Genomic DNA, 20,478 nt, shown 5'->3' with positions numbered 1-20,478 from the left:
GCTTGTACTTAGGATCAAGATTTAATAAAATTAATACTTTTACTGCATCATCAAAGATATTCTTAAATGAAACTGGCTTTTTTATTGAGATATCATTGACACATAACATATTGGTTTTAGTTGTACAATGTACTGATTCAGTATATGCATATATTGCAAAAACATTCTTCACCACACAGTTACAAAATTTTTTGTGTGTGATAAGAACACTTAAGATTTACTCTTTTAGCAATTTTCAAATATACAATGCAGAATTATTAACTGTAGTCACCATCCTGTTACGTTATATCCCCAGGACCTATTTATCTTATAACTGGAAGTTTGTACCTTTTCACCCCTCTCACCCATTTCACCCACCCCCACCTCATGCCTGTGGCAACTACCAGTCTGTTTTCTGTATTTATGATACTGGATTTTTTTCTTATTTTTAGTTTTTTAGATCCCACATATACGAAAGATCATTCAGTATTTATCTTTCTCTGACCTATTTCACTTAGCATAATACCCTCAAGGTCTATCCATGTTGTCACAAGTGGCAGTGTTTCCTTCTTTCTTATGGCTGAATAACATTCCATTATATGTGTGTATTTCATACACACACACACACACACACACACACACACACACATATTTCAACACCTAGTTGTGAATGAGTTCTTTTTTTTTAATTTTTAAAATTTTTATTAACATATAATGTATTATTAGCCCCAGGGGTACAGGTCTGTGAATCGGCAGGTTTACACACTTCACAACAAAAAACTCACCATAGCACATACCTTCCCCAATGTCCATAACCCAACCACCCTCTCCCTACCCGCCTCCCCCCAGCAACCCTCAGTTTGTTTTGTGAGATTAAGAGTCTCTTATGGTTTGTCTCCTCCTGATCCCATCTTGTTTCATTTATTCCTTTCCTACCCGCCAAGCCCCCTATGTTGCCTCTCAACTTCCTTATATCAGGGAGATCATATGATAATTGTCTTTCTCCAATTGACTTATTTCACTCAGCATAATACCCTCTAGTTCCATCCACGTCATCACATCCACGTCATCACAAATGCCAAGATTTCATTTCTTTTGATGACTGCATAGTATTCCATTGTATATATTGCTGCTATAAATACTGGAGTACAGGTGTCCCTTTGGATCACTTCATTTGTATCTTTGGGGTAAATACCCAGTAGTGTGATTGCTGGGTCATAGGGTAGCTCTATTTTCAACTTTTTGAGGAACCTCCATGCTATTTTCCAGAATGGTTGCACCAGCTTGCATTCCCACCAACAGTGTAGGAGGGTTCCCCTTTCTCCGCATCCTTGCCAGCATCTGTCATTCCCTGACTTGTTAATTTTAGCCATTCTGACTGGTGTGAGGTGGTATCTCATTGTGGTTTTGATTTGTATTTCCCTGATGCCGAGTGATGTGGAGCCCTTTTTCATGTGTCTGTTGGCCATTTGGATGTCTTCTTTGCAGAAATGTCTGTTCATGTCCTCTGCCCATTTCTTGATTGGATTATTTGCTCTTTGGGTGTTGAGTTTGATAATTCTTTATAGATTTTGGACACTAACCCTTTATCTGATATGTTGTTTGCAAATATCTTCGCCCAGTGAATGAGTTCTTGCTAAATGTAAACAGAATGATTGTTTTAGGTCATTATCAGGAAAAGTAAAAAACAAAAACAAAAACAAAAAACTTCCTTGTGCTTCCTCTCTGAGTACCTGAAAACATAGCTCCAGGGACACCTGGGTGGCTCAGTGGGTTTAGCTTCTGCCTTTGGCTCAGGTCATGGTCTCAGGGTCCTGGGTTTGGGCCCTGCATTGGGCTCTCTGCTCAGCAGGGAGCATGATTCCCCCTCTTTCTCTGCCTGCCTCTCTGCCTACTTGTGATCTCTGTCTGTCAAATAAATAAATAAAATATTTTAAAAAAGAAAGAAAGAAAGAAAACATAGCTCCAGGGAGGAAGTACCTTTAGTTATAGGCTTAAAGAAGTTATGTGTTGAATGTAATTTTACTTTGAAGAGCTTATGCAGATTTATTTCTGTTTCTTATTGCTGTTGCACAAATCTAAAGAGACTTTAAGGGTGCCATTTTCATATTTGATTTCTAAAACATAACTAACAAAGAAGGGGAAAAATTCAATGGGGTAGATGAGAAACTTACTAGATGGAATAGACAGAATTACATGGAGCCTGAAGCAAGGGGAAGGGAGAGGCTTAAAGAATAGTATGGGTAAAATTAAAACAGGATGCATGTTACATTGGTGAATAAAAAATTTTGTTAGTTGAAATACAATAATATTTGATATTTTTATGAAGTAATTACTTGTTGCTTAAAAATAGTCTAGTAAACCCTGTGGTTTGACTACAAGTGTCTGAAGACTCAAATGCATTTTTTTCTCTTCGAGTAATTGTCACTCTTTTGCACTGTACTGATAAGCCCATACCACTGCCATTTCTGGTCATGTCTCAGGCAGTACAAAATAAGGGGTAAGAGCTGGCCTCTGGCTTCCGACGGTCTGGGACAGAACCATGATTCCACCCCTTATTCAACTGTGTCCTTGGGCAATTTAGTCACTCTTCAGTATCTTGGTTTTTCTATTTATACTCACCCTTTTTTTTATACTTATAAGTATTCAATATGATACTTAGCACACAGTAAGAATACACGTTACTAATTATTTCAGAGTCAGCCTAATGCCTTAATTTCAGATTACTATTGTCACATCAGAAATACATTATTTTTCTTTCAGTGATGTGATTTTTAAGATTTTCTGCACTCTTAGATGTAATTTTTAAAAATCCTTGTATCAAAATAGTTTTCAGAGGAACACTTTATTCATTTTGTTATTGAGGAATGGGAAAATAATAGCTGTGCAAAATCTGGGTCAGAGGATCTGCTTCTCAGGAATGCAATTATACTGCGTATCAGAGAATACGTGAAGAAAAAGGATTCCTTTTGAAGAATCGTAGCCATTGTATTTCAAAAGATTCATCCATCCAACAGATGTTTCTGGAGCACCATCCATATGCACCTACTGTTCTTGCTTTCAGGATATGAGGGAGAAGAGAATTTCTGCCCTCATTGTGCTTACCTTCAGGACATGTAGGGCTTAAAACACATGATTTTTATAGTGAAATTATAAAAACATTAATGTAAATTATGTTGTCTTTGCAGTCAGATATAATTACCTGTGCTCAAGAAGTAGAACTGATGATAAAGCAGTTAGGAGCCCAACTGGAACAATTAAAAATGATTGTAAAATCAAAGACAGCTGTCCCAACATCACAAGTCTTTGTAAGTATTTGCCATCAACTTTGACCTTGCTTAAGGGTGAGTATACCTTTGAATCCTATACAAGTGAATCAGAGGTAATTATAATTAGATTTAATTACTAAAAATAGAATATTTGTTTTATACATGTTGACCCCATTCTTTATGGTTATTTTGTAGTAGTAGTGTAAGTCAGATGAGAGAATCCCCCTTGCAGGCAATTGCTACTAAAAGAGATGCAGATATGTATTAAAGTAGCCATAGTATCAGTAAAGGCTGTGGCAACAGAATGGATCCGTAATGCAGCGTTGAAAACATGTTCACAGTGGCTGGTTACAAATTGCCTTCAGGGGCGCCTGGGTGGCTCCGTGGGTTAAAGACTCTGCCTTCGGCTCAGGTCATGTTCCCAGGGTCCTGGGGTCGAGCCCCGAGTAGGGCTCTCTGCTCAGCAGGGAGCCTGCTTCCCCCTCTCTGCCTGCCTCTCTGCCTATTTGTGATCTCTGTCAAGTAAATAAATAAAATCTTTAAAAAAAATTGCCTTCAGCAAAGAGGTGGTGTAACTTGTGACCTTTATGAAGAGACAGAGGATAATCACTGTGTTTACCAGGCCTATACGTATACTGACTTTCTGATTATCTGTACCATCTTATGGGCAAATCCGGTAGCCCGAAGGAGGTGTAAGATACAGTATTTTATAGAGATGCAGTATTTTATAGAGCATTGTGAGGCTCTGATAATTTTCTGTAGCCAGTTCTAATAATTAGGTTTTAAAAACCAAGAAACAAAGGCTAAGTTTTTCACTTATTAGTAGGGCCTGATTAATTTCCTTATGTTTGTTCTGTAAGTCAGTGACCTTTAATATGAATGAGAAACTTTATCTCACCGACCTAAAATCTTTGACTTGCAGCTCACGAGCTATGCCCTAAGATGTATCTCTAGATTTTCCAGGTTCTTTTGAATCATGATTGAGCCAGAGAAATCTAAGAGTAATGAGTCATATTTAGCCTTTTTTTTTTTTTTTAAAAAAAAAAGCTATTTCCCCTTGACTCTTTGAGGTCAAGCGTCCATAAATATTTGGCTTTTTTGGGTAAATTAACTTTATGATGAACACTCTAAGATAAAATGCTTTGAAATAAAATATAAGATTTCTTTCTCTCATAATTTAGGAGTCCAGTTGCTATGTAGATTTTATTGTTTAGCCTCAGGAGACTTTGACTTGTCTTCAGGAAGAATTATTTCTTTATAAACACAAATTGGTTATGAGTACCGTGATTTATAATTTTATGAGACGATTACATTTTGAACATTGCTTTCTCTTCTGCAGCCCATCTTCATTGCACTTTCCAACCTGTGGACTAGCTTCCAGGATGAAATTGTTTTGATTAGTGTCCTCAGTAATTTAACAACTCACCTTGAACCATTCCTGGGTGCTCATGAACTACTCTTTCCTGAGAAGGTCATGCAGAATCTTCTTGATGGGCTGACTGTGAAAACTGATGTGTCTAGAGTGAAAGAACACCTGGGTAATAGAAATCTTCAAATTGTCTCTAGAATGAAGTCACTCTTTTGTTTTAAAATTTTCATGGTTTGGGCACTTTGTGGCCTCAGTCTGATGAGCATGGGACCCTGAATCTCAAGGTCATGAGTTCAAGCTTCACGTTGGGTGCAGTTTATTTAAAGAAAAAAAAAAGTAAAATTATCATGCTCTATCTTTTTGATAAGGTATTAAGCATCTTTCTTGATTAAAAGAATACTAATGTTCATCATAGAAAATGCAGAAGACAGAAAATATATGAACTGAGTACCTTACTATCCCATAATAACCATTCTTAATGTTATTGTCAGTGTTTTAGTTGATAGTGATGTTCCTTGTCTATGCGTTTCTATTTTAGTCTTAATGATTTTATTATTGTTGATTCATAGTAGGAAAGGATATTAATCCTTGCCATATTTGTTGCAAGTAAAGCTATATTTCTTTGGAGTGCTATTTGCCATATATCTTCCTCAGAGTCAGGCTGAAACTTATAAATCAGTGAATTTTATCCCTGTAAATTTGAGCTTATTTTAGACCCTTTAAGAGATGCACTGATTCTTATGGAAAGGCTGTCATTATTAACAAACTGCTTTTTACTTTTTTGGTGTCTTCTGTCTTAGTTACAGGCAACCTGAAGTTCATGAGAAATGCCAAAATAGAGTCTGGGAGTTGTTGCCTAGAAAGGTTTTCCCAGAAAATGAAACTAGATAATTTACTCCCTAAATTTCCTTTTCAAATTCAAATTTTGTAAAAGTGGAAAATAAAAATGATGTGCTTATTTCCATTCTTAAACTATTAGAATAAAAAAAAAACCTAAAAACTGAATTAGAGAGACTCAAAGGCATCCTTCCAGTTCAAGTTTTTTCTACTCCTTTTCTTTTATTAAAATAACATATCTACACAGATACAACATGAAATTGAAAAGTTCAAGTCACTTCAACAGTAGGTATTAAACTCAACCACATTGGCAAAACAATCTTGGAGTTAATATGTCGTTTCCCCCATATGCTGCAACTTTATATTCAAAAGGACACTATCACGTTACTGATCCCAGTGAACTGAGAGACCTAATATTCTTCTAAAAGAATTTAATTAACACTTGCCACATCTCATCACTGTTTTGAGGATTTCATTCATATCAGGAAAAAAGAAGAAGGTTTATCTTCCCCCACCGTTGGCATTTACTTCTAGTTGTGCCACAAAGACATCTGTGGCATCGCTGTTTTGATACAGAGCCCCGCCCAGAAGCGTAGTAGGATTGCAAGAATGAAGATCCTTGAAGATTAGTTTTATAAGTACGTGTTTTTGTTTGGAGAAAAAAATTTAGACAATGTGTTTATCACATGTAAATAAGTAAGCTAACCACCATTAGGAAGAATTTTATAAAGTGTAAAGGATAAAAATTGATACCTTGTTATCAAAAGTAAGTTACTGAGAGATATTTCCTTGAATCTTTCTGCTCAGAACGTTCTCTGTTGTTTCAAGAAGCAATAGTCCTAGTATTATATGAGCACCACATTCAAAGTATTTGGCCACCTCGTATATTACGAGAGCTCTGCTGTCTTGAATGAAGTTGATCCCTCTCTATTTTAGTCACATAGCAGCCAGTCTTTTCTGCTCATTTCCTTGGGTTGTTTACTCTTCTCGTTGATTGAAGTTGTTCTTGTCCTCTTTCATTTTAGAAGATAGAGTACATCTGGTAGATTTCAGAAAACAAGAATGGCTTTTCCCAGAAACAACAGCAAATTTTGATAAGTTGTTAATTCAGTGTCGTGGATTTTGTCCTTATACATTTGCTACAACAGATGGTCTTCTCCTTCCAGGTATATTGTTGGAAATAATGTTACTTTCACTTCCGCATTTTTTTCTTTGAATAAAGTGCTATTGTTGTCACTTTTTTTTTTTTTACTTACTCACTTTTTAAAATTTTGTGGGATCTGATGATGAACTAAGAAAGGAGCTGCAAAGATGATCCAGACCATCTTCATCTTTGAAGTACTCACAGAATGATCTGGTAGACTGACATAACCAAGAAATGGGGCTACAAATGATAAGTGATGGAATGTGTGTATAATGAAATATGGATGCCACAGTATCATAAAAGGACTGATGACTCATAGGTCCAATGAAGGATTACAGAAATTCACAGGGCATTGCTAAAGTAGATCATCTTCCAAAGTAATTACTTGAAAGAGCAACACTAATTTAGCTGGTTATGTCTATTAAATAATACACTGTCACTTTATGGTTACAGTCCATTGACAAATCAGGATTCCTGCATAAGTCAGATCTGTCTAAGGAAATGGCAAGTATTTTATCAAATAAAATCTCTCTGTGATGTATATATTACGAGAGCTTCCTCAAAACAAAGAGTAAGCCAGAAATTATTACCCAAAAAGTGCTCTATGAATTGGAAATAAAAAGTCAGCTAGGGCTAGAGTGAAAAGAGTTTGACAAAATTATTTATTTATGTATTTATGTATGTATTTATTTATTTGAGAGAGAGTGAAAGAAAGCACAAGCAGGGGGAGGAGCAGAGGGAGAAGCAGACTCTCTGCTGAGCAGGGAGCCTGATGCGGGGCTCAGTCCAAGGACCCTAGGATCATGACCTGAGCAGAAGGCAGATACTTAACCGACTGAGCCACCCAGCCATCCCTGATAAAATTATTTCTAATTTACCTTACATCATTAACCTCTTCCTTTTCTCTGTTCTTTGTTATTTCTTTTTTTATATTTCATAATTGTTTATTGCTTTTTTATTAGAAGGATTTCTTGGAATTGTGTGTATACATAGGCTAGAGAACACACATACTGGCTCATTTTTTGTTATTAGATTTTTCGTAATGGCAATAACAGAAGGTTTACCATAGGGAGCTGAGAGAATAGTATTCGGAGGCCCCATGAGGATCACTGATACTGGGGAGGAAACAGTCAAGAGCCATGAAGGAGTAAAACAGGACAAATATAGATGGTTTCTCACCTCCCCTCCTCTCCTCTTCCCTCCCCTTCCCTTCCCTTCCCTTCCCTTCTCTTCCCTTTCCCCCTCCATCCATGCATCCAGCCCAGATAAGAAGGGAAGGGAGTCATGAGAGATACAAACACAGAGAAACATGGCTGTAGGACCACAACAGTCAGCATGATGTGGTTGGAAAATCTATGGACTAAGATTCAGGAGAGCCTGGTTTCTAGTCTAGGTCTATTTGGACCCTTCCAGCTTACTAACTAGGATTCTAATAAAAAGAGAGAAATAAGAAAGTAGAAGGGCTTGTGAGTGTCAGAATCCTCTCTGAGTCCTGATAACTTTGTTTACTACATTATTTATATTTACTACATTATTTTCTGGGCAGCAGCAATCTGCACTACCTCAAAGGAATTCTGTAGGACATCCCTCCTGTTCAGGACTGCAGACCACGTGGCTTAAACCCCAAGGCGACACTGTGGCTTACCAGTTGAGGTCCTCTGCACATGACATCACTGATTTCATTGCCAGCCAATCTCCCTTGCTCACTATTCCAGCCCCACTGGCCTTCTGGCTATTCTTGAACATTCCAGACACATTTTCACCTCAGAGCCTTTGCCTTGCTATTCCCTCAACTTGGAAAACTCTATCCCCCATACAGCTACCTACCTTGCTCCTTCATTTTATTCAGCCTTCCTAGATCACCCGATCTAAAATATCAACCTCACCCTCTTTTACCATGTGTTTAGCTGGCTTGATGCTTAATTTTTTTTTTTTTTATCTGCAGTACTCTCTGGCCTATGGTATATTTGTTGATTTACTGAGATCAGGAACTTTGTTTTCTTTTATATCCTTAATGCCAGGAATAGGGCCAATACATTTTGTTGAACACGTGAAAAAATAAGTAAGACAGTATTACTATCTCTTACCAATTATGTGGATATTTAATAATTCCTATTTTATGTAGTATTTGTTCACAGTGGGAAATACCTCTTAACATAGAAACTTGTATTGGGGGCACCTGGCTGGCTTGATTGGTGGAGCATGGGACTCCTGATCTTGGGGTTGTGAGTTCAAGCCCCTCGTTAGATGTAGAGATTACTTAATAAAAAATCTTAAATAAAAACAGAAGAAGAAGAAACCTGTATTTTGAAAAAGATGTCCTGTCTTTATCGTTTTTATAGAATTACTTTTAAAACAATGCTTGTAGTAGTTTAGTTAAAGGAGATTTGAAAAAACCATCAAATGTCTAAGTGGTTCTCATAAAAGATTTTCAAACATCTTATATCTGGATAGCAAATTTTTATATAAACCATAGTTTAAGATTAATTTAAATGAATTTCACATAAAATATCATTTAATAAAATGTATTATTTAAAATTGCAAATTGTACCATTTTAGCAAAATGAAAAGTGTAAGTCATATGTTAAATATGCAGTATATGGGGATGGTTTTATGGATGTATTACAAACATAGAATCACTTAATATTTTATGCCTAATTCGTTTCCTTTTCTTAATTTTCAGGAAATCCAGCAATTGGGATTTTGAAATATAAAGAAAAGTATTACACTTTCAATACCAGAGATGCTGCATACTTATTTGCAGAAAATCCTGAAAACTATATTGGTTTAATTAGAGAAAAGGCCAAAAAAAATGCAGAATTAATTCAGCTCCTGGAACTTCATCAACAGTTCGAAACCCTCATTCCATATTCTCAGGTTAGCATAGTTGGTATTTTAAGAATTTATGACTTTTAAAAGTACAGTTAACTTAAAGTTAGACTTTGTTGTAAAATGGTTCCTAAGTCCAGGCAGAGACAGGCTCCGAAGAGGGCCGCTAACACTGTCAGAAAGAGATTCATCCCGGAAGAGGGACACTAATGAAATCCATAGAAAATAAGGAAAACAAGTGAAGGAGTCAAATTGATGAATTAGACTGGAAAACTCTGAAAGAGAAATACTACATTTAGATAAATAATTGAAACTATAGTATTTTCTTATCTAAAATTAAAGAAGCTTAGCACAGATAACACAGGTGATAACTTAGAGCTGTAAGAGAACAGGTCTGTGTGTCTGTCTCTGCACTCCGCACTCTGTACCATGCTGCTTTCCTTACTATTGCTTCCTAGTGTATCTTATTACCTGAGAGGGTAACCTCTTTCCTTTCCCTTTTACTTTTTCAAAATTGTCTTAGATAGTCAGGCATAAATCTTTATATATCCATGTAATTTTCTTAATAAATTTGCCGACTTCCCCCCCAAAATCTTCCCGAGATTTTAACTGGAATTGCATTAAAATAATCAAGTGAAATGATCAATAATTTTTCGTGTTTATTATATTGGGTTGTCCCATCCATAAGAAGTACCTGTTACTTAGTTTTTTTAAAAGTAATTAGTAGTTTCATTAAGTATGTCTTAATAAAACATAATGGTTTTAGTTATATTTTTTACTCTGCCTACTTCTAAAACTGTACATGATCCCAGCAGTGACTGGTAATGATAATAATAATATATGCTTTTCAGTACGATGCCACTCAGTGTGACGACACCTCCATTGAATTAACAATTCTCCTACGGAAAGGGTTTTGTTCCTAGGCTCTCGACTGCGTTCCACTGGCCTAGGCTTTTCCAGTTTTATATTTTTTATTCTTTTGTGGTGTCTTTTCACAAATGAAAGTTATGTATTTTATTAATCTTTTTTCTCTGTCTTTAACTTTTCTGTCTTGTTTAAGAAATCCTCAAGTATCTTAGATCATAAAAATATTCTGCTACATTGTCTTGCAATGAATCTGGATTTACCTTTCACACCCAAGTTTTTAATTGACTTGGATTTGATTTTTATGTTTAGGGGGAGGTGAAGATCTAATTTTAATTTTTTTTCCATTTGAGTAGTGAATTGTACCAGATTATTTGTTCAATACTCTGTCGTTTCCCTACATCTACAGTGTCTTATACGCACAGACGTAATTTTTAGGTTCTCTATTCAATTTTTCAGTTAAAAAAAATTCCTACTTATATCTTATTAGAGCTTTATTATAAGTTTCAATACCTGTTGACTAAGTTCTCCCACTCTTTCCTCTCTAAAGTATCTTGGCTATACTTGACTCTTGACTTTCCATTATAAATTTGAAAATTATATTGCCAAGTTCTATTTAAAAAACCTTGAAGGAATTATGAATTTGGGTGTCTATAGACAAGAATTATTTGGCCTTGCTACCACTTATATATAACTTACAGACTTGTAAGATTCCTCGAAGACAGTGAAAGGCTAGAATCAGATCATCAGAAAGGTGTGCTATAAGTAGATAATGCATAGTTTTCCATTAAAGAACAATTCCTCCCCTCCCCCAGCCATTTAATTGGTCTTGTTTTTCCCTTTCTATATATTTAATTCCCAGCTCTTCCTCAGTGACTTTCATATTTCAGAGCTGTAGTTCTTATAATTATTTACTAGCCATTTACTTGAATTCTATTATATTGCTAATCATCTTGCAGCATGTTTTTATCTCTCTAATTATATCATAACATCATTTTGAAGGCAAAAATGATATGTTAAATGGTAGGGCAATCAATGATTATCTGTTGCTTGATTTGGAATAAGAATTTTTTTTTAAGTTCTTCTTCATTGAGAGAGTGAGAGAAAGAGCGTGAGTGGGGGTGGCGGGGGAGGCAAATGGGGAAGGAGAGGCAGACTTCCTGCTGAGCAGGAAGCCCAATAAGGGGTTTGATCCCAGGCCTCTGAGATCATGACTCAAACTGAAGGCAGATGCTTAACCAACTGAGCCATCCAGGTGCCCCTTGGAGTAAGAAGCTAATCTTGAATGGATGGATACAGGAGATGTGGCACATATATATATACAGGAATATTACTGAGCCATAAAAAAGAATAAAATCTTGCCATTTGCTGCAACATGGTTGAATCAAGAGGATATTAGGCTAAGTGAAATAGGTCAGTTAGAGAAAGATAAATACCATATGATTTCATTCATGTATGGAGTTTAAGAGACAAAAATAATGGAAAAAGAGAAAAAAGGACAGACTCTTAAATATAGAGAACAATCTGGTGGTTGTCAGAGCAGAGGTGGGTGGGGGGATGGGTGAAATAGGTGAAGGGGATCAAGAGTAAAGCTTATCGTGAGCAGCACTGAGTAATGTTTAGAATTATTGAGTCACTGTATTCTACAGCTGAAACAAATATATAACACTGTTATACTAGAATTAAAAAAAAAAAGCCAGTCTTCTCTCCCTTCTCTTTACTGTGATCTGAGTTCTTTGGACATCTACCACCCCCTCCAGCAATTTCATATACAGTATAATCATATCTTGTTTAGCCTGGAATTAATATTTAATATTTTAACAGTGAGGTTGTGAGTGACACAGCAGAAAATCGAAATATCCACCTTGGATAATATGCTGAGTATGCATAGTTTGGGTTCAAGATATATGCTAGGGGCTCCTGCCTGGCTTAGTCAGTAGAGCAGGGGATTCTCTTCTTGGGGTCATGAGTTTGAACCCCACACTGGGTGTAGAGATTATAAATAAATAAACTTTAAAAATCCCATCATCAACTATCATTAAAAAAAGATATATCCTAAAGATGTTTTGATACTTTAAACAAATGTGATTCATATTTAATATTTAATGGCTATTTTAAACTGTCAGTTTTCAACAAACTATTCGCTTATGCTACCAATTTTGAGAGGGGCATTTGACTTAGGAATGAGTGACATTTGGTTTTCCCCTTCCAAAGTATACCTCCCATATTAACTTCACAAAGTCAGGTACAAAGAAATCCATAATGCCCAGGAAAGGTATCTCATTTAGTTCACTACTACAGGCTTATTTTCTCTGCTGTCTTTATGAGTATATTCCATGTTTAAAAATTCTTGTTTTTCTAATCTTTTTGTCATAGCTAAATATTTTTAGTTATCCCTAAGTAATGCTTATTTTTTTAAATAAGTACTAATTACAAAACTTCATTTCTTTAGATGAAGGATGTTGACAAACATATAAAACCAATTACAATGTCTGAAAGTAGCACACAGACGGATACGCACATATTGCCACCAACAATTGTGAGATCATATGAGTGGAATGAATGGGAATTAAGAAGAAAAGCTATAAAATTGGTTTGTAACAATATTTTCTAAAATTATTTATAGGTTTGGGATTTTTTTTTCTTTAAGACAGTGGAAGAGATGATTTATTGTATATATGTTACTTTCAGCCACATACGAAAACAGAATTAGTCCTACAAGTCACAGGTCCACGGCATAGGACCAAAAGGGACAGTTTTGGTATGAGCTAGGTAGGTCTCTCAAAGGTGATTGTTGTGATCTAATGGCAATGGATATTCTAGATCCACTGAATCAAGTTCTAGAAAGTCAGCACGCAGTCCAACAATTTGTACCAGCGTCCCTGGCTTCTGGCTTTCCTTATGTCTATTCCTGTGGCTTCCATGGGTGTACAACCTAGCTGTTTACTTGGACCTCTGCCTCATCTTTCTCACTTCAGCCTCCACATTGCTTCTTCCTCCACTTGGCTTGCTTGGTGCAGGGTTTTCCAAGAAGATGGCACTAAGGCCGAGAGCTAGAGGTTGGGGAACTCTAATGTATCATTACTCATAGAGCTAGTAATTTAAATTATTTATATAAACTAATGAGTTGTATACAGAGTTCTTTGCATATAAATTTGCCAGCTTTACCTTGTAAGCTTGTCTTCTAATTTTTAGCATATAGAGAAGGATGAAACTATTCTCAAATTATACCATCCAGTAACTACAACAATGGTAGTTGCTCATTCTCTCTTTCTATACCCATCTATTGTGCTAATCTATGAGGGTCTAGTATTTAAAGCACTCTCAGCTTCCTCTAATCATGGAAGTATACCCTTGTGGGTTTTTTTTGTTTGTTTTTGTTTTTGTTTTTTTGAGGAGCAGAATTTTACCTCTATTATATCCCAGATAGTGTCCCCTCTTGTTGTCAACATCTTCCCTACACGCACTGAGCTCTCTTATCCTTCTGATTCTCAGTCATGTTAATTATAAGAGGTGCCTGCCCTCAAAGCATGGCTTTGAAACTCTCATCCATGTCTGACTCCGTGGAATTCCTCCCATTAACTCTTTCTACAGTACCTCGTCATTTTAAACAAGTATTTAGAGTATGAAGGAAACTCTTTCACATCTGTAGCCTTTTCTTAGTATATTTTGTCCATCTCTTCGATTGAAATCAGGTGTGGAAATAAACAAAGACTTACCAAAATGGGAACAGAGGCTATTTATTCAAAGTTTCCTATAGCAAGGGAGTCAAGCACCATCACCTGTAGTTGGCAGAAGCTCCAAAGCAGGTGGGAGAAGAGGGAGAGCTTGATAGTGAAAAAATAGGGGAAGGGTTTAAAGAGTTTTCTGATTAGAGGTTGTTGACATGGGGAAACTGGAGGTGGGCTAACACAAAATGGGGGATCTTATGTGATTAGTTTGGTGGGTATCATTGGCTTTCTCAGGTTGGTCCTTAATTGAAAGGTGGAGGCAGCAAAAAAATAGGGAAGCTGGCCAAGTCCTGCCTGTTCTGTGCTGATAGCTATGGCTACAGAGGTTGTGGGGGAGAGTTCTATCGTTTTACAAGGTATAGCCTTTGTCCGTTTGTATATGCAGTGTTTTATAGGCTTTTCACCAACCTTGACATTTTTCTTGCCCCCCTTTCTGGTGGCAGCTTTTCAGTCCCTTGATTTCCTGGGATGAGGAAGGATTAGCTTCCTTTTTGTTCCATTAATATTGCTATCAGTTACTCTTCTGTAGTTCATGAAGCTCCATCTCCATGTTCTTTTCTGTTATTTACTAAACTCACTGGAGCCCAACGGACATATGCAAGGTAACATAGATATCCCTACTTCGTTCTTCAGAAGCTAATCTTCTAGCAAGTGACATTGATACGCTAAAAATATTTCAGTACCTCTTGGTAAGTAGTATAACAGAAGTGAAATAAAAGTTTACTTCCAGCTCTTTGAAAAATACCGATGGAATTTTGATTGGGATGACATTGAAAGTATAGGCAGTATGGACAGTATAGAAAGGATAGGCAATATAGACATTTTAACAATGTTTATTCTTCTGATCCATGAGCATGGCATGCTCTTCCATCTTTTTGTGTCTTCTTCAGTTCCTTTCTTGAGTTTTCTGTAGTTCCTCGAGTACAGATCCTTTACCTCTTTGGTTAGGTTTACTCCCAGGTATCTTATAGTTCTTGGTGCTATAGTAAATGGAATCGATTCTCTAATTTCCCTTTCTGTATTTTCATTGTTATATAAGAAATCAACTGATTTCTGTACATCGATTTTGTATCCTGCCACATTACTGAATTGCTGTATGAGTTCTAGTAGTTTGGGGGTGGAGTCTTTGGGGTTTTCCAATTAAAGTATCATGTCATCTGCGAAGAGAGAGGGTTTGACTTCTTCTTTGCCAAGTTGAATACCTTTTATTTCTTTTTGTTGTCTGCTGTTGCTAGGACTTCTAGTACTATGTTGAACAACAGTGGTGAGAGTGGGCATCCTTGTTGTTTTCCTGATCTCAAAGGAAAGGCCGTCAGCTTTTCCCCATTGAGGATGATATTCACTGTGGGTTTTTCATAGATAGATTTTATGAAGTTCAGGAATGTTCCCTCTATCCCTATATTTTGAAGGGTTTTAATCAGGAATGGATGCTGTATCTTGTCAGATGCTTTTTCTGGATCAATTGAGAGGACCATGTGGTTTTTCTCTCTTCTCTTATTGATTTGTTCTATCACATTAATTGTTTGATTTGCAAATGTTGAACCACCCTTGCATCCCATGGATAAATCCCACCTGGTCATGGTGGATAATCTTTTTAATGTACTGTTGGATCCTGTTAGCTAGGATCTTGTTGAGAATCTTGGCATCCATATTCATCAGAGATATTGGTCTGAAATTCTCCTTTTTGGTGGGGTCTTTGCCCGGTTTGGGGATTAGGGTGATGCTGGCTTCATAAAAAGGGTCTGGAAGTTTTCTTTCTGTTTCTATTTTTTCAAATAACTTCAGGAGAAAAGGTATTATTTCTTCTTTGAATGATTGGTAGAATTCCCCAGGGAATCCATCAGGTCCTGGGGTCTTGTTTTTTGGGAGTTTTTTTTTTTTTTAAGGTTTTATTTATTCATTTAACAGAGAGGGAGAATACAAACAGGGGGAGCAGCAGGTAGAGTAGGAGGGAGAAGCAAGCTCTCTGCTGAGCCAGGAGCCGGTTGTGGGACTTGATCCCAGGACCCTGGGATCATGACCTGAGCCAAAGGGAGATGCTTAACGACTGAGCCACCCAGTTACCCTTGTTTTTTGGGAGGCTTTTGATCACTGCTTCAATCTCGTTACTAGATATTGGTCTATTCGGGTTGTCAATTTTTTCCTGATTCAGTTTTGGAAGTTTATAGGTTTCTAGGAATGCATCCATTTCATCTAGGTTGCTTAACTTACTGGCATATAACTGTTGATAATAATTTCTGATGATTGTTTCTATTTCCATGGTATTAGTCATGTTCGCTCCCTTTTCATTCATCATTTTATGAATTTGGGTCCTCTCTCTTTTCTTTTGGATCAGTTTGGCCAGTGGTTTATCAACCCTATTGATTCTTTCAAAAAACCAGCTTCTGGTTTCGTTGATGTGTTCTACTATATCTGTAGTTTCTATCTCAATGATCTCTGCTCTAATCTTGATTATTTCCTCTCTTGTATGTGGGGTTGGCTTAATTTGTTGTTGATTCTCCAGTTCTTTAAAGCGTAAAGAGAGTTGGTGTATTCAGGGTTTTTCATTTTTTTTGAGGGAGGCTTGGATGGCTATGTATTTCACCCATAGGACCGCCTTCGATGTATCCCATAGATTTTGGAGCAATATGCCTTCATCCTCATTGTTTTCCATGAATTGTTTAAGTTCTTCTTTGATTTCCCAGTTGATCCAAACATTCTTAAGCAGGATGATCTTTTACTTCCAAGTGTTTGAATTCCCTCCATACTTTTTTCTTGTGGTTGAGTTCCAGTTTCAAAGCATTGTGGTCTGAGAATATGCAGGGAATAATCTTAGTCTTTTGGTATTGGTTGAGCCCTGATTTGTGACCAAGTATGTGATCTATTCTGGAGAAAGTTCCATGTACACTCAAGAAGAATGAGTATTCTATTGTTTTAGGGTGGGATGTTCTATATATATCTATGAGGTCCATCTAGTCCAATGTGTCATTGAATGCTCTTGTTTCTTTATTGATTTTCTGCTTGGATCATCTGTCTATTACTGAGACTGGAGTGTTAAGATCCCCTACAATAATGAGTTGGAACAAAAAATCCTAAAATTTGTATGGAACCAAAAGAGACCCTGAATTGCTAAGGAAATGTTGAAAAAGAAAAACAAAGCTGGGGGCATCACGTTGCCTGATTTCAAGCTTTACTACAAAGCTATGATCACCAAGACAGCATGGTACTGGCACAAAAATGGACACATAGACCAGTGGAACAGAGTAGAGAGCCCAGATATGGACCCTCAACTCTATGGTCAAATAATCTTCAACAAAGCAGGAAAAAAAATCCACTGGAAAAAAATCTCTTTAACAAATGGTGCTGGAAAAACTGGACAGCTAAGTATAGAAGAATGAAACTCGACCATTCTCTCACACCATACACAAAGATAAACTCGAAATGGATAAAAGACCTCAATATGAGGCAGGAATCTATCAAAATGCTAGAGGAAAACATAGGCAGTAACCTCTTCGACATCGGCCACAGCAACTTCTTTCAAGGCATGTCCCCAAAGGTAAAGGAAACAAAAGCGAAAATGAACTTTTGGGACTTCATCAAAATCAAAAGTTTCTGCACAGCAAGGGTAACAGTCAACAAAACCAAGAGGCAATCCACGGAATGGGAGAAGATATTTGGAAATGACAGTACAGACAAAGGGTTAATATCCAAGATCTATAAAGAACTCCTCAAACTCAACACCCCCAAAACAGATAATCATGTCAGAAAATGGGCAGAAGACATGAAAAGACACTTCTCCAAAGAAGACATACAAATGGCTAACAGACACATGGAAAAGTGTTCATCATTATTAGTCATCAGGGAGATTCAAATCAAAACCATATTGAGATATCACCTTAAACCAGTTAGAATGGCCAAAATCAACAAGACAGGAAACAACAAGTGTTGGAAAGGATGTGGAGAAAGGGGAACCCTCTTACACTGTTGATGGGAATGCAAGTTGGTGCAGCCACTTTGGAAAACAGTGTGGAGATTCCTCAAAAAATTAAAAATAGAGCTACCCTATGACCCTGCAGTTGCACTACTAGGTATTTACCCCAAGATACAGATGTAGTGAAAAGAAGGGCCATATGTACCCCAGTGTTCATAGCAGCAATGGGCACAGTTGCCAAACTGTGGAAAGAACCAAGATGTCCTTCAGCAGATGAATGGATAAAGAAGATGTGGTCCATATATACAATGGAGTATTATGCCTCCATCAGAAAGGATGAATACCCAACTTTTGTATCAACATGGATGGGACTGGAGGAGATTATGCTGAGTGAAATAAGTCAAGCAGAGATAGTCAATTATCATATGGTTTCACTTACTTGTGGAGCATAAGGAATAACATGGAGGACATTGGAAGATGGAGAGGAGAAGTAAGATGGGGGAAATCAGAGGGGGGGACAAACCGTGACAGACTGTGGACTCTGAGAAACAAACTGAGGGTTTTGGGGGGAGAGGGGTGGGGGATTGGGTGAGCCTGGTGGTGGGTATCAAGGAGGGTATGTAGTGCATGGAGCACTGGGTGTGGTGCTTAAACAATGAATTTTGGAACACACAAAAAATTAAATTAAAAAAAAGTTGACTTCAGTGACATTTGAAGTTGGTCTGAGGTATGAATAGGCAAAGGGGAAGGGGGAGTGATGGCTGGATTGAATATGAGAGGTAGAGGTGCCAACATAAGTCTGGACTAGAAATGCGGAGAGATTGGGGTGTTCAGTGGGGCTGCACTGCATACTGATTAAGCCCTCTCTTCCCATTCCTCAGTCTCCACTTCACTCTGTTTCCCACTGGAGACCTAGTGGATCATGTTGAATGCCAGCTCCCCATATATTACTGGTACATCCTGTTGATAGGACAAAACTGAGTATATTACTTAAAGCTGTAGTAGGAACCACCATCTCAGGAGAGCCTTGGAAGTGTCTTGAGGGGGAAGAGGAAGGTCAAAATTTATTGAGAATGGGAAGTATTGTGTGGAAGGCAGGTCTTTCAATGCCAAGGGTAGGTCAGGGGATGGGATGAAGGCTTGAATTGGATTGGGTAAAGATCATGAAAAAGGAGCTCAGCATTGATGGGAATCGGGGGTGAAGATTTATGGGGCAGGGGTGCAAAGAATGTTAGGGCGTAATACCTGTATTGATGCTTAGGACAGAAGGTGTGTCTTTCAGGATGTTCTGTAGTGAACAGTCAAGTTATTTGCTTTGGCAGGGGTCTCTTGGAATGGTAAAATCCTGCTAATGAGGATAATGGAATAGTGAAGTCATATTAATGTAGACAGAAAACTTAGTGTGGGGGGAAAATGGTTTCAGTTCTCACTTACCCACAGTGTCTCAAAATCTGAAATGTTTCCTCTCATTCCAGGTCTTTACTTTTTAACTCACAGGCTCTAATGCTTCTGAGTTTTTCCCTTGGACTTCCTCATTGCTTCAGCAAATCCTAGTTTCCTCTTTCTAAACTCCTCTTTGCTTCCCAGCCTGAGTAATCTGTTTAACTTCATATTTACTAGTAATCCATGAAAAGAGTAAGCAAGAGGTAGAATACTGTAAAATATAACCTAAAGACATTAGAACTTTTTATATGAAAAGTTTTGGGTGAGATCCATTTAAAAAAGACAAAGGAAATCTTAAATTTTTATCTTTTAAAACAATAAACCAAGCATGGCAGAAAAATCCAAGTGGTATGAATCTCAAAGTATAATAGTGAAGGAATTAGAAGATTATACTAATAAATAATTGAGCTCACTGTTAAGTTTGAATCTGCATGTTCTTTCTTTGGGCCCATTTTCAACCTTTCATGTATTTTTCTACATCTTGGCAAAGGATTTTATAATGCTCTAGTTTTTCTAATGTTTTAATGTTTTGTAGAAAAATGCTGTGTTGGAGGGCTAATTTCTTTGCGGATTGAGAAAAAAAGATTAGGCTGATATTTGTTCTTTAGAGATGGGCTAATTCCTGTATATTCTCTTTCTTTTTAGGCCAATTTGCGTCAGAAAGCTACTCACTCAGTACAAACTGATCTCAGTCACATGAGAAGAGAAAATTGTTCACAGGTGTACCCACCCAAGGATGCTGGCACGCAGTCTAAGAGAGAAGGCAGCAGTCGAGTGCCCAGGCCCCAGATTTATATAGCTGGTCTCCGTGGAGGACAGGGTAAAGTCACCTCTGGGGTCAAGGTGAACTTAACTAGAGCTGTTGATGAGACATAGTTACAGAGTGAATTTTCAAAGGAGATCTACTAAGTTATGACCGGAGGCCAATATTGACAAGTATCTTTGCGTCCCTGAAAATTAGTTAATTTTGTGGGTCTGGCACATTCATCAGTTGTGTGAGTGTTTTCTGGATTCTCGTGTGTATTCACTGTCAACCTACTACAGAAAACTAGAAGTTGTTTCCTGTAACACATTTTGCGTTCTATTAAAATTGAAAAGTAAAA

At 37.2% G+C, this 20,478-nt stretch overlaps 1 protein-coding gene across 1 annotated transcript in view; it reads left to right on the top strand.

Moving 5' to 3' along the window:
* LOC111158836 (cilia and flagella associated protein 206) overlaps nucleotides 1–20,478 on the top strand; it is a 34,188-nt gene extending 13,710 nt beyond the window's left edge. The window contains exons 8-13 of the mRNA XM_022521120.1: nucleotides 3,168–3,287; nucleotides 4,588–4,786; nucleotides 6,480–6,620; nucleotides 9,282–9,475; nucleotides 12,744–12,884; nucleotides 20,021–20,478. Coding sequence (XP_022376828.1) covers nucleotides 3,168–3,287; nucleotides 4,588–4,786; nucleotides 6,480–6,620; nucleotides 9,282–9,475; nucleotides 12,744–12,884; nucleotides 20,021–20,251 — 1,026 coding nt within the window. The 3' untranslated portion in view covers nucleotides 20,252–20,478. The remainder of the gene's footprint in view (nucleotides 1–3,167; nucleotides 3,288–4,587; nucleotides 4,787–6,479; nucleotides 6,621–9,281; nucleotides 9,476–12,743; nucleotides 12,885–20,020) is intronic.

This window comes from Enhydra lutris, unplaced genomic scaffold (assembly GCF_002288905.1).
Source record: "Enhydra lutris kenyoni isolate GAN:26980312 unplaced genomic scaffold, ASM228890v2 scaffoldscaffold63, whole genome shotgun sequence".
In the NCBI taxonomy this organism is placed as follows: domain Eukaryota; kingdom Metazoa; phylum Chordata; class Mammalia; order Carnivora; family Mustelidae; genus Enhydra; species Enhydra lutris.
Note: the sequence above shows the minus strand (reverse complement) of the source record. Positions and strands in the feature narration are given on the sequence as shown.